This window comes from Pygocentrus nattereri, chromosome 2 (genome assembly GCF_015220715.1).
Source record: "Pygocentrus nattereri isolate fPygNat1 chromosome 2, fPygNat1.pri, whole genome shotgun sequence".
Taxonomy (NCBI): Eukaryota; Metazoa; Chordata; class Actinopteri; order Characiformes; family Serrasalmidae; genus Pygocentrus; species Pygocentrus nattereri.
In genome coordinates, this window is record NC_051212.1 from 50686672 (window position 1) to 50702022 (window position 15351).

The 15351-nt window shown below is 42.0% G+C and overlaps 1 protein-coding gene across 3 annotated transcripts in view; it reads left to right on the forward strand.

Moving 5' to 3' along the window:
• The window catches only part of si:ch211-13f8.1, a 29062-nt gene extending 14671 nt beyond the window's left edge, over positions 1 to 14391 (forward strand). For 2 of the 3 annotated variants that reach the window (XM_017714649.2, XM_017714650.2), the window contains 6 exons: positions 1074 to 2299; positions 2731 to 2911; positions 4429 to 4648; positions 4750 to 4871; positions 6313 to 6485; positions 14011 to 14391. In XM_017714649.2, the coding sequence (XP_017570138.1) occupies positions 1074 to 2299; positions 2731 to 2911; positions 4429 to 4648; positions 4750 to 4871; positions 6313 to 6485; positions 14011 to 14204 (2116 nt within the window). In that variant the 3' untranslated portion in view covers positions 14205 to 14391. The remainder of the gene's footprint in view (positions 1 to 1073; positions 2300 to 2730; positions 2912 to 4428; positions 4649 to 4749; positions 4872 to 6312; positions 6486 to 14010) is intronic. The other variant, XM_017714651.2, reaches the window with a different exon arrangement.
• The last annotated feature ends 960 nt before the right edge of the window (positions 14392 to 15351 follow it).

The window sequence follows — 15351 nt, forward strand, 5'->3', positions numbered from 1 at the left end:
AAAAAAACTAAAATCTTTGCAAATGCTTGTTGAGGAATGTTGTTCTTAAAGAGTTGGACTATTTGATGATGCATTTGGCAAAGTGGCGAGACTCAACCCACCCTTGCTCATAAAGACCTTTCCTGGATACTCCTTGTATAACCAAGCATGATTACTCACCTTTTAAAAAATGTTTTCTAAACATTTACCAATGTTCCTTGTCTTGAATTGCGCCCGTCCCAACTTTTTTTGTATTGTGTTGCAGGCATTAATTTCAGAATAAGCACATATTTACAGAAAACAATTAAGTTAATAAGAGCAAACATTACGTATCTTGCAAGACAACTGCTTTTGTCTACATATAGGTCAATGTGGATTAACTATTCACTGCTTTATGTTTTTATTTGCGTTTCACTTACTGTCTCCAACTTTTGAAATGGGTTTGTACTATCCAAAACCACCAGTGAACCTACACATGCCTTCTGAGTTTTGAATGTCGTATTGGTAATGGTAAAAGTTCTTTTGAGACTCTTTTGCCTTACAATACCCTGCATGTACCTGTCCACCATGAATGGATTACAGTGTTGGGGTTGTTACTCAAAAAAGTAATCCATCACAAATTACTGAGAACTTGGTTGGTGTATGATGCTGGGTGTATGATGCTGTTTGAAAACTGAGGAACTAGCCACTAGAAATAACATAAAACACTAAAATGTAAAGCTTACAGAGCTGTTTCTGAGGGAAAATCAATTGAAAATCTGACTTTTTTTTAGATGAGGTCCCTCTTCTTCAGCGCTGGTACCTTCATTCATTAAATGATGCTTTGACAGGTTCCTTGTAGAATTTTCTTCATTTCCGGGGCTCAAATTCATAATAAAAGTCACACAGTCAGGTTTATGTCTAATGGTAATGAAAGACTTAAGTAAGTGTCATGTATCCTTATGAACACCACAGTTCAGTAAAGTGCTACTGATGATTTTTAAATAAAAAGTGATATAGAAAGTAATATTTCTAAAATTGTCTTAATTTAGCAACATGCTTTCTAAGTGATTCTTGTCATTGATTTTCGTAATGGTTCTGTCCTTGTTTTGTAGGGAACTGTTAACTTTGCATGAGTCACCACCGCCACACAGGACCATCATTGTAGCTACTCAGGAGCAGTTAGTTCCCCCACCTGTTCAGCTGCTGGAGGTCCGAGGCAGGAACAGCGAGCGTGGGATACCCTTGCGGAGACACGGACAGTCACCGACTCGCGTACGCTTTGAAGATGAGTCGGAGAAGGAAGCAGAGCGCCGGTACCTGGATAGGGTGCGTGAGCGTGGCCCAGTGGTGGCAGAGAGATCTCAGTCCAACCAGCAGCCAAAAGCAGAACCTATTCTCACCATCTCACAGGTGAGCAAAGGATCTGGAACAAGCTGGGGTAGTGTAGGTATCCCAGTAGCTATTCTGACTGATGAGGGAGAAGGTACTTCTCTGGAGACTGTGGTGCTCAAGGAAGACCTCCGAAAATGTGAGGCTTGTGGGAGCATCTTAGCACCTGTTCATGCCAAAGAATCTTCCTCTAAGTCTTTGTTAAGTTCCGCAGAGGGAAAGTCAACTCCTCGATGGGTCACTCCTGGTCACTCGGGTCGCCAGATTATTCGCCCTGCTCTCTTAGGAGGAGTAATGTTGACTGAGGGTTCCAACTTGGTAGAAAATGTTGAGGTTGCAGCAGTGGGTGGAGCTGGCGAGAGGATGTCAGCTTTTGGCAAGCTTCGAAGGAGGAGCCGGAAAGGGGAAAGCCGAGTCGAGACAAGCTACGGACCTTATGCTCGCGGTCAGGAACTGTTGGCCCAGCGACGGAACTCAAGAACTCGTTCCAGTCTGGAAGAGATAACTGGCTTTCATTCCAAACACACTGAAACACAGACACGAGGGGTCACTTTTGCAATTGACACCTTGCCCGGAGCAGATAGCTCCCAATCCACGACTACAACCTCCAGAAATGCCAGGGACTCCCCTGGCCCTCAGTTGCCCATCAAGTCAGCTTTGAAGTCAACATCTAAGATCAGGCCAACTGGGCAACGTGTTGTGAAGCTCCTGCCTTCAGTTCAGTATCGTTTGATCCATCTGGATAAGGAGATGGAGGGGGGTTCCCACCACCAGGATGTTGCACCTGAGGAGCATCTCAGTGTGACTCTTGGCACATCTTCACAGGCTTCGCAAGCCACCTCAGGACTGACCCCTTGTATCAGGCCATCTTCTCTCAGGTACTCTTCACCTGTGCTAACTCCTGAGCTCCAGGCTCTGGCGATATGGGACACTGTAGACCCAGTTGATGGTAAGCTTGAAAGTGGTACATTAAAGTAGTAGTTAAAGCTCATTGATCACCAGCCATGGTCCTGGAGATCGACCTTCCAGCACCATCTAGTTCCAGGCACAATCTGCCACACCTGCTCCTGCTAATTAACTTCTTCAGTTCTTGATTGTGTGGATCAGGTTCATTAGTGGTAGGTAAAGGTGGGGTAGTACGTCAGATGAAGGTTGGAAAGTAGATCTCCAGGAGGAAGGTTGGTCACCACTCCTTTGTGTAACATTTTCATCCATGGCTGTTGATTCATGTCTTGTTGTCTTTTGGTTTCGTATTTATGATGCTCTGCCAAAACAAAACCAGGAACCACTGAAGTAACTCACTGAAGAACTGCATGGTTAAGCTAAAGTATACTTGCACATATCTGACAGAGATATGTTATCACGCTCTTTGTTCTTTAGCCCATTTGTCAAGTGATGATGTCTGCAGGGATTCCACCTGTGCTTCACCTCATCCCCCAGAATGTCGGCCAGCAGTCCGAGGTATGGGCATGTCAAAGGCTGAGGACCTCAGGGCAGAGCTTCTGAGAGCAGAGCACCGCAAAGCTGAGCTACAGTGGGACGAAAATTTAGCTGGATCACGGTAAATCTCCAATGGAAATAAAGATGCTGCCCATTTGCAGGTCTGGAGGGCCAGATTTAAACCCAGGATGATTGTTTCTCTGCTCTAACAGAATAAGTCTAAAAGATTAATCTTTTTTATTAATCGTCGAAATTGCAATTTAAGTGAGCACAGTTTTCAAATTGCAAGAGCTATAATTTTTTAAAATTATAGTCTACATTATCAAAAAGGTTGCCTTAAGTTTTAAGTGGGTATATTTAATCTAATAACACAGAGCCTGAGAACTACCTATGGGCAAGTTACATCAATCAGAGGCAACCAAACCCACATGTGCTGTAACATCACAACCACAACTTACAGGCTGTCTGGCACATTCATGCGTCAAGACTTGGATATTTTGGTCTTCTTGACAAAACAAAAGCCTGAAACTTAATTTATAGAAAATAATAGTGATTTAAATTGCAATCTACAGAGCCCTGCGGGTGACATCCCATTTAAGTAAACAAAATGTGTGGCCATGCCCTACTAACATGTGGGAACAAGATCCTAATGTGTGACCATGACTTAGTAAGGTGAGGGAATGAGGTAATTGATATAAAATAAGATCATGCATTACTATGTTGCAGCCACACATTAGGAACTTGTTACCATGCCTTACTAAGTTGTGGCCACGCATTAGGATTTCATTCCCACACCTTACTTAATCATGGCCAAGCTCTATTTTTATTTATACAGGATGTCACCATCAGGGCATCATAGCAGTCGCAATATTAGTCAGAAAAATCTCAATTAGATATTTTCCCCGAATGGTTCAGGCCTATAACACGGCTACCCACTAAACCCAGTAACTAACCGCTGAGCTGTATCATATAGGCAGGGAAGTCAACAAACTAGTTCATTCTTTCATTGCTTCATAATTTTGGCAAGAAGAAATTTTCTTAACCAAATTTTCTTAACCAAAATCATAAGTTTTTGTCATTACCATACAATTTTGAAGCAGTATTATCAGAGAATGGATTTTGAATATGTTTTAATCTATTATTTGTATGTTGTTGGAAAAGCAGCTACTTTTTTTGCCCATACAATGAGTTATTTTCTCAAAATAACAACAATCTTGAGATAATTACACTTTCTTAATGAGTTCTAACTCATTATTTCACCATACTAAGTGACCGCCCCCAAAAGCGCAAACTGTCTGTACTTTGTGTATGTTTTAGTAACTTGGCCCTTATATTGTGTTACAATTATGGCATTTGGCCGGCGCGCTTATCCAGAGCAACTTGCAGTTTTGCACAGGTAGGTGAAGGTAGTGTTAGGAGTCTTGCCCAAGGACTCATACGTATAGTGTAGGGTGCTTGCCAAGGCGGGGGATTGAACCCCAGTCTACAGCACAGATGGCATACCTCTTTATACGTAGAGGTGTTACGCACTACACTATACCAATGTGAAAACATTTAATAGTAATCCAGCTTTAAATCAGTAACATGCTTGTCCTTTCATCACCATTTCAACCCACGCTGATTGTGATCCTCATGCAGAAGAGGTGCGGAGCGAGAAGGCAAGCCCAAACTTTCCCTTCGCCGTTTCTTCTCAGCAATGGGCCTGAACAGCATGGGGAAGCTGGTCAAAGGCAATCGGTCCAGCAGCATGGAGCAACTGTCCTCCCCTGCTCCCAAACACAGCTCAGCTTCTCCAAGCCCCACGCACAGAGGCCAGCCACCGCTGCAGAGAACCCCCTCTTTACAGTCCCTGCACACTGTAAGTACGGCTGTAGTGCGGAACACATAAGCTTTGGATATCAGTGTTGCTGATGGTCTGATATGTGGAGGATGACATGCTCTGGCTTTCATTTCCACCAGGAGTCTCCTCTCGCTCAGCTGCGCAAGGTCTCTTCTGTCCAGAGCCTGCAGTCTCCAAAGAGGAAGTTTGAGCGCTCGACAATTTTGGGGGAACTTCCCTTGCCTCTTAGTCTTGGGCCCAGGTGTGTAGCACGCTCTTTCTTGTTTTTTTTTCTACCATATCATTAAGTTCCATTAATTTAGCAACATTTCTGCATAATTTACTTGTTGAGACATCAACAAAGTCATTCAGAGTGGTTTGATGTGAGATGCTTAATTGACCAACTCAGTGGTGGTGATAGGAACCAGGGCTCGCTGGTTCTTATACCAACCACATTCTGGCAAATATATCTGATTACTCTTTGGGGACTATTATGTCTTACAATGCTCTGCATGCACCTCTCCACCATGAATATACTTTAAAAATATGTTTTAGGCCAAAGCCTTTCCTCAATGCTATCACAATGCTGCCCAAAAAAAAACTATCTATCGTATCTTGTCAATTAAAATTCTTTTTTCTAGTCAATATATCTAATATTTTTTTTGTTTTGAGTTAGTTGTTGAGTTATTATAAGATTATCTAGCTTATTTCTAAACTTTTTACCTGTTTTAAGTAGTTTTAGGTAAAATAATCTCACTAAACTGGCAGATAATTTAGCTTGTTTCAAGCACATTTCTTAAAAGAAGCAAAATTATCTTCCAAATGTAGTTCGAATTTTACTTAAAATTACTCAAAACAAGAAAATGTTTGGAAATAAGTTGAATAATCTTAGAATAGGTTTATAACAATCTCAACAGGAGAAATATTAGATTTATTGACTATATTTAAGATAATTTTACCTGACCATTTTTGTGCAGTGAAAGCGATGTGATGGACATCACACTGCAAAAAATGGTATCTTGTCAAGTATAATTATATTAAATATAGTCAATACATCTAATATGTCTTCTGATGAGATTGTTGTAAACTTAATTTAAGATTATTTAACTTACTTCTGGACACTTTGTACTTGTTTTCAGTATTTGTATCAAGTAAAATTCCCACTATATTAGCAGATAATGTTGCTTGTTTTAAGAAAAGTGCTTGAAACCAGCAAAATTATCTGCCAGTCCAGTGGGATGACTTAATAAAATGACCTAAAACAAGTAAAACATTTCTGGAAATAAGATAGATCATCTTATAATAAATGCACAACCACCTCAATGAGAAATGTTAGCTATTTCAACAATATTTAAGATCATTTCACTTGACAAGATACCTTTTTTGCAGTGCAGGCAACATATTTGTAACCATGGGTCATGTATTAACTTTCTGTGAGGGAGCTTTTAGAAGCATTAAACACTTCAGACGTCTGGTTCCCATCACCACTGTGAACAATTCTGACTTGGTTTCTCTAGAACAGAGCTTTTTACATCAAACCTGAAGGATACTGTTTATATCTTAAGCTTTTAATCATGCAGTGGTGAAAAATCTGTAGACTTCCCCATTAAACAGAAAACTGCAGATGAAAAATACAAAATCACATCTAGTGTAATTCATAACTCCTGCAGTAATTATGTCAGATTGGGCTTTTACTTCTGCAGAGAGCTTCAGGTCGAAGGAGGCATGGAGCAGTTAGAAGGCTCTCGAAGTGTGGGTCCACTAGGGCGACTGGTCCAGGCGTTCCCTGATGGAACTCTGCTCCTGGAGCTCAAAAGACCAGCCAATGGACATTTTGGCTTTGTCATTTCAAGAGGCAAAGGTCGACCAGACTCAGGTAACACGGCACCGTGCTAACAATGAGTAATGAAGGCGCTCCAGGTGTGTTTGAATCTATTTTTACCCGTTTACTCAAAAAACACAGTATCAAAATCATCCAAATCAGAGTCGGAGGCAGTCCAAAAACCAAGACAAGTGTTGGGGCTACATGGCCCTCCAAATGGAGGTTTTTCAGAGGCTCACTCCAATGGGAATGCTATCTAATAAAAGAAAAACCGACAAATGTGAGAATTTTCTTTGTTAAAAAATGACGATAAGACGATTTATCTTAGTTTAATGTCGATTCAGTGTATTATGGTTGTTCAATAGCACGCTAATGCTAATGTCTCGGTACCTAGCTAGCTAACTGTCCCATTCCAATGTGAATAGTCCAGCAGTTCTGACGCCTGAAGCGCCAGAATTAAGATTAAGATTCCCTTATTAGTCCCACAATGGGGAAATTTCACCTCCGCATTTAACCCATCTGTGAAGTGAAACACCACATACACTCTAGAGAGCACACACACACTAGGGGGCAGTGAGCACACTTGCCCAGAGCGGTGGGCAGCCCTATCCACAGCGCCCGGGAGCAGTTGGGGTTAGGTGTCTTGCTCAAGGACACCTCAGTCATGGACTGTTGGCTCTGGGGATTGAACCGGCGACCTTCCGGTCACAAGGCTGGATCCCTAACCTCCAGCCCACGACTGCCCCCAATGGGAACTGCTGCTCCATTTAAGGTGGAATGGGAAAATTCAAACAAGAAGCTGATGAATTCAGCTTCGTATCACCAAAGCATTAGAGGTGGACGATGATAAATAATTGTTTTATACTCCCTCTTTAATGCCATAAATGTAACCAAAGCCCAGCAGTGAGCAGGTTGCTGAAGTTTTCCCTTCTCTGCTTTCACTGCAGACTGGCAGGGTCGCCTGCAGAGCAGCGCTAGTAGCCTGTTAATGAAGTGGATTTGGGTTTTTTTTGGTTTTTTATTTGAGGGTCCCATTTCGTAGGGCAAGACTTCAACCACTACCCCTTGTAGCTCAGTGCTAAGGGGTTAGGGTGACACTCGAAAACAAGGGGTAGGGGTAAAAAGAAGAAATGGGATTCAGCCTTAGTTTAATGTTGTAAATCCATTATGGTCCTTTTCTTCAGAACAAGCTTAAAAATCGGTAAACAGTGTGCTGATGTCTCGGTATCTAGCTAGGTAAATTTCCCGTTCCACTTTAAATAGTCCAGCAGTTCTGACGCCTGAAGTGCCAGAATGTAACTGCTGCACCATGTAAAACAGGAAAACAGGAAAATTCCAGTGAGAGGCTGGTGAATATCTGACTTCAGCTTCGTATTACTGAAGAATTAGAAGAGGGTGATAATGAATAATTGTCCCTCTTTGACAGCAGATGATTCCCTAAATGTAACTACAGCCCAGCAGTGAGGAGCTGAACTTTCCCCTCCTCTGCTGTCACTGCAGACGGGCAGGGTCGCCTACAGAGCAGCGCTGGTAACTCAGTTACAAGGGGCAAAGTGACACTCGAAAACAAGGGGTAGGGATAAAAATAAATAACAGGATTAGACCCAAGTGTCCAGAAGAAAGTCCAAATAAACCATGAATCCAGCAACAATAGTCATACATATACAGACAAACTGGCAATACTTCACAGAGAACATGTGTTGGTGCAGACCGTTCAGTACTCAGGTGAGGCTGACCCCTGGTGTTGAGGCCGGGTATTACACCTGAACACCTGGTTGGCGTCTCCACTTCCCTGAAGTTGAAAATCAGAAATTGAAGACAGATTTGTTGTAGGGGTGGGTCATATTATGATATTCATTGTTATCGTTATAAATTATCTCACAGTTTGACAGACAGGGCCAGATTCCAGTCACAACAAGTAAGACCTCATAAAGCTCTTTTTAATGCGGCAGTGTTTCCACTGGTGTTCTAGGCTGCCAATATCAACAGTATGAAAGAAATAAAAACAAAATAAAGAAACAAAGTCAAAAATCTAGACTGATTCTAGAGTTACAAATTTTAAAAAGTGTTGACGGGTAAAAGTAAATTGTTTGGTAAAGATGCTTTTCAGTTTTAATCAAGAAACTGGATACTCAACAATACTGGAAAAATGTTACACATATCCACTTCTAAATGTAGGAATTATATTTTAGCATTTCTGATTTCATTTCTCATTGAGTTCCCGTTGAATTCCTTTTTCCATTTCACTACAATTGCAGTAACAGTTTTTACTAACAAAATTTTAAGTATAACATGCCAAATTTAAAGTTCAACTAGTAAATATTAAATTTTTTTGTTTTTTTACCCCATTTTCACCCCAAATTTGTCATGTCCCAGTCCACCCACTGGTTATGACACTTCCAATCAGACAATACCGCCAGCACTAGGAGAATGAAAGGTAACACAGGCTTCCTCTGAAACCTGTGAAGCTCCACCACATTTTTTGGAATCGCCGCTAATGAGTCATTGGACAGCTGAACGCGTTCAAAGCAAAGCACCAACTAGTTCTGTTATGTCAGCTAACAGACGCCTGCAATAGCTTAAAAATTTGTAATTTGAACAAATTACAATAGTAGGAAATGAATTTTCAGTAGAAAATATGTCATTTGCACATGGGAAAATTGTAAATTCCTTTGATAAATGCCTTGCAAATTGAACAACTGAGTTTTTTTTTTTTTTGTCATGTCTGGCAATTTTTGCAGTCGGAATGGTAATCCGAATGCACTGATGTACCAAACATATTTGTTTTCACAAGAACAGCTCTATAGGTTACTAAAGCCTATTCTTGTTAATGTTTGTATTTTATTTGTTTGGCCAGGCCTGACAGGCAATAAAGGAGAGAAAAAAGAGGACAGGAAAGAAAGAGAAGAAGGGAGAAAAAATAAATAAATAAAAAATAAATAAAAATAATTAAAATAAATAAATAAAAATAAAAGAAACAAAAAAGAAAGAAAGAGAAAAAATAAATAAAATAAGTAAATAAACAGACAACTAAATAAACAAAAAAAAGAGAAAAAAAAATATAGATATACATACATACACATATTCACATATCTATACATATGCATATACATATATACACCCAGACACAATTCTACTATTTGCTATTTGCTGCTACATACATACACATGTTCACATATCTATACATGCATATACACATATACACCCACACACACACACACACACAATTCTACTGTTTGCAGCAATGTGTATATGTGTGTATACGCGTCCACGTGTCATGTGTCATGGAATGTACTCAATAATGAGGGCAAGAAGCCGCAACCATGCCCCCGTGGTCCAGAGACAGATAGGGAAGGACCCGGGGGACCCGGACCATCCACAGCCCATTAGGAACTCAGGAGACCTGAGGCCACACGCCCCGACGGCCACCGCGCGCACGCCCCAGAGGACGAAGAATGGAGGCCCCAGACGGAGCGCCCACAGACAAAGGGCAAGAGACCAGAGAGCCAGAGGCAATGAGCAGCCCACCCCCCCGGCAGGTCGACATCCCCAGCATGAGCCGAGCATGCGGCCCCCGAGGCCCCAAGCGCCCGAGACCGGCCCGACCCCCGGCAAGACCCTCCCCACGCCAAAGAGGCCCAAACCACCCCCAGGACACAACCGCCAAGGGAGCAGGGCAGGGACCACGCCAAGATGTCCAGCCATGCACCCGGGGACCCACAGGACACCCATACCCCGCGGGGGGGGCGGAGTCGGCGAGTAGCGGGGAGCAGTGGAGAGGGGTAACTCCTGCCCACCACCATGTACCACAGATGTCCAGGCTCAGCAAGTCATAGACACAGGCCCAGCTGTCCACACACACATGCTCACATGCACCCACACACACCCACACCCACACTCACACACGCCAGTCACCCACTCATGCACACACACGGAACATACATGGATTCACAGTGTCGGCGAGCGGACACCAGCACCGGGCCAGCGGCAACCCAGGGAGGCAGCCACCCCGGCCCCGAACGACCGGCCAGTCCCCCCACCAGGCAGGGTGCACGAAACCGGGGTGTGTGTGAAATGAAAAGAATGTGTGTGAGCTACAGTGCAATTAAAATTGGAGGGACAGAGGCAATGTAGTACTGAATAACAGCACACAGCCACACTGCCCCCCCAAGGCCCTCAATGTCTAATGTGTAAATAAAATTGAGGGGCAGGTAGCAGTGAGCAGATAGGTGGGGTCACCTCAGCAGCGCCACCCACCATCCACTGAGTGCCCCCCAAAGCCCTGTGTGTACTGTAATGTGAGAACAACTGAGATTTAACACAAACTGCTTGCAATAAAATCAGTTTGAACATGTTATTAGAATCTCAATATGTCAAATTACTCTTCACTTATTTGGTTATTAAGTAAGGATGCAAAACCAATACTGGTGTCGGGTATCGGCCGGATACCGTGCTCATTTTCTCGTACTCAGTCTCATAAAAATGCACCTACACTAACATCCGATACCAGCTGATGTCATGAGATGTAAGCCGAGGGTGCGCTGCTGCGCTAGTGAATGAACGACTCAAGCTAGCAGTGGACAAGGAATGTCAGAAATACACTGCAGTTTTAAACTGTTTTTAAACACACTCAAATACGTCTGCAATACAGGTGGACACACATAGGCAAGCAAAATTGAGGCAAAAAAACGTTTGCTATCAAAGTCTACATATGCCAACTTTACTATGTTGAGGTATAAACATTAATACATTATTTTTTTTATTGTCTGTGTACAATAGTGTGTAGAGACAATATTGTCCTACCATGTACATCACCGCCTTAGCTTCAGTGCAAAGTGGGATACAAGTTAGCAGAGCTGCTGAGTTACTCAGTATGTTTACTCAGTACTTGGAAGCCCCGCATGTTTTGAATGAAGCAGCTTTATTGGTAATTGTACATACACAGGGCTGTCTGTAGGGGTATGATAGTCTATTCAAATGTACAGTGTGACTCACATAATAACAATGGGCCTCACACTTTCTCAAGAACGCATTTAAGAACAAACTTAGAAGATATCAGTGAATGAGGCCCATTATTTCTGAAATGGTACAGTGTATGTCTGGCTTTAGAGGACTACAGCTTCAGCTCAACCAAAAGACTCCAACAAGACAAACTCCTCAAGTGAGCTCCTCAGATGTGACTGTCACAGAGCTACAGAGACTGTTGTTGACTGCTCTACAGAGACAGATGATGATCAAAACTATGAAACTCACTTTACTACAGAAGCACTTTTCTGACATGCAAGAAAACCAGCTCTTTTCCCCAAAAAGTCTGAGAAAAACGGTGTCAACACATCCCTAATTACAATCTAAACCCACTCTCCACACATAGGAGGGGATTTCGAAAACATCAAGTTTATATCCTACAACAGCAGTTAGAAAGTATATGTATATATCGCTGTTGTCTGAACAAAACCTCGTACCTCCAAACTCCAGCTAACTTTACATGGAAAAGGAATAACACATTTTACTTTTTAATGTAAGTCAGTGGAACCAGACTTCTTTCCAAGTCGTTTTGGGCCGTTTCTTTTGGTCCATTCATCATGAAATTTATGCACAGTGTAAAGGGTAACAGGCATTTTCAAAGAATGCCAGAAACTGTATATACTATATAGCCAAAAGTATTCGCTTGTCTGCCTTCACATGCATATAAAATAGTGATATCCCATTCGTAATCCATAGGGTTTAAAATGATGTCGGCCCTCCCTTTGCAGCTATAACAGCTTCAACTCTTCTGGGAAGCCTTTCCACCAGGGTTAGGAGTGTGTTTATGGGAATTCTTGGCCATTCTGCCAGAAGAGTATTTGTGAGGTCAGACACTGATGTTGGACGAGAAGGCCTGGCTCACAGTCTCCGCTCTAATTCATCCCAAAGGTGTCCTATCGGGTTGAGGTCAGGACTCTGTGCAGGCCAGTCAAGTTCTTCCACACCAAACTCTCTCATCCATGTCTTTATGGACCTTGCTTTTTGCACTGGTGGGCAGTCATGTTGAAGCAGGAAGGGGCCGTCCCTTGGGAGCATGAAATTGTCCAAAATCTCTTGGTGCTAAAGCATTAAGAGTTTCTTTCACTGGAACTAAGGGGCCGAGCTCAACTCCTGAAAAACAAACCCCACACTATAATCCCCCCTCCACCAAACTTTACACTTGGCACAATGCAGTCAGACAAGTACCGTCTCCTGGCAACCGCCAAACCCAGACTCGTCCATCGCATTGCCAGACGGAGTAGCGTGATTGGTCACTCCAGAGAACGCATCTCTACTGCTCTAGAGTCCAGTAGCGGCACTTTACACCTCTGCATTCCACGCTTTGCATTGTGCTCGGTGATGCAAGGCTTGGTTGCAGCTGCTCGGCCATGGAAACTCATTCCATGAAGCTCTCTATGCTGTTGATGGATATGCTTGAGCTGATCTGAAGGCCACATGAAGTTTGGAGGTCTGTAGTAATTGACACTGCAGAAAGTTGGCGATCTCTGTGCACTATGCCCCTCAGCATCCGCTGACCCCGCTCTGTCATTTTACGTGGCCGACCACTTCGTGGCTGAGTTGCTGTCGTTCCCAATCGCTTCCGCTTTGTTATAATCCCACTGACAGTTGACTGTGGAATATTTAGTAGTGAGGAAATTTCACGACTGGACTTGCTGCACAGGTGGCGTCCGATCACGGTACCACGCTGGAATTCACTGAGCTCCTGAGAGCGACCCATTCTTTCACTAATGTCTGTAGAAGCAGTCTGCAGGCCTAGGGGCTCGGCTTTATACACCTGTTGCCAAGGAAGTGATTGGAACACCTGAATTTAATTATACTGACTAATTTCTTGTTTCATGACTACAGTTAGTCCTGTTTATTTATATGAAGTGCAGCTCTGCATGTAAAACATTAAAAAGTCATCCACCGTTGTTTGATTTTGTTGTTTATTTTAGATTTGCACTGCTCGTTCTTGTCTCTCTGTTCCACCTTATCAGATCATATCTACGCTGAAAATTATGATAAATATTGCGTATTGTAAAAACGTCTTGGAGTATTGTGATAGTATATTCTTTTGCCACCTGTAATTTGTCCTACGATGCCAGGACTGTCATGCTGGATGGACGCCATACATTTATTTGTGGGCTGAATCTAGGATTTCACCCCTATTAAGAGTTCTTGTGTTTTAAATGATATAAGGAATTGTGCTTAATATGAGGAGGCTGGAGTACTTAGGAGCTAAAAAGATTTCAGGTTGACTTTAAATATCACCTTAAAATGACTTTTACTTAATTCTTTACAGCAACAGTCAGTTGAATAATACATTTGCCAAGATCTCCAAACAGTGAACAGTGAACTTGATCTCAGTTTCGGACGTCTGGTTCCTGTCACCACCACTGTGAACAGTTATGTCTCTGTAAGCTCCTCTAAACACTCCAAACCACTCTGAATGACTTTATTTACATCTTAAAAGTTTATTAAGTAGAAAATTTTAACATTTGGTGGAAATCCCCTTGGACAGAGCTCTGAACTGGGTGTTTACACTGATGTACTGGATCTGTTACTCTTTTTCCAGGGATTTATGTGGAGCAAGTTGGAGGAAGTCCCACAGACAACGTCTACACAGGGCTTTTGGGTGTGGGGGATGAAATACTGGAGGTGAACGGAGAGAAGGTGACCGGCCTGAACCTCGATCACGTGACTCGTCTGATGACCCGTGAGAGCACAGCCACCATCCGGATCCTTCCGCACCGCTGGATCCAGCACTGAACCTCTGAGAGGTTTCGAGATGTGGTGTAAACACCGCTGAGGGCGCCGAGTGTGTCTGTGCTGTTATATGTTATACCTCAGCCGTGACGTTCTTCCTTAACACCGAGAAACTGAATGTGAAGGATGTTATGTATCATGTATTGTTTACAAAATGTTTATCAATAAAACTAAAACCATTGAGTGTGAAGACGTGGTGTGCTGTGCATTCGCTTCACTGATGGGTTTGATCACGTAGGGTAGTGTACCTGTTCATTTTAGCTTACCTGAACATTTAATGCTTGGTGTTCTTTTTCAGTTAATATTATATTAAATCTGTTTACAATTATTTTTAAATATGTATTCATTATGTTAAAAGATGACATAAATCATTTCAGTGATTTAATCCACATTAAAGTGATTTAATGTGATGAAAGACCGACAGATATATTTATAAATCTGTTAACCATTACATAATTCAATATATATTTATTACATAGAACATTATAAAATATAAGTATTTATAAAATATGAGAATTTAAGTGCTTTTAGTTCAATGAATAACAGCTGGATAGACAGACAGACAGGCATAGATAGATAGATAGATAGATAGATAGATAGATAGATAGATAGATAGATAGATTGACAGACAGATGGATACGTAGGCAAACAGACATTCATATAGACAGGTAGACAGACAGAGAGATAGATAGACAGACAGAAAGACAGATAGATAAACAGATAGATTGACGGACGGATACGTAGACAAACAGACGTTCATATACAGACAGACAGACAGACAGACAGACAGATAGATAGATAGATAGATAGATAGATAGATAGATAGATAGATAGATAGATAGATAGATAGATAGATTGAAAGATGGATGGATAGATAGACAGACAGATATATAGACAGACAGATATATAGACAGACAGACAGGTAGACAGACAGAGAGATAGCTAGACAGACAGATAGACAGATAGATAAACAGATAGATTGACGGACAGATATGTAGACAAACAGACGTTCATATACAGACAGATAGATAGATAGATAGATAGATAGATAGATAGATAGATAGATAGATAGATAGATAGATAGATAGATAGATTGAAAGATGGATGGATAGATAGACAGACAGATATATAGACAGACAGATATATAGAC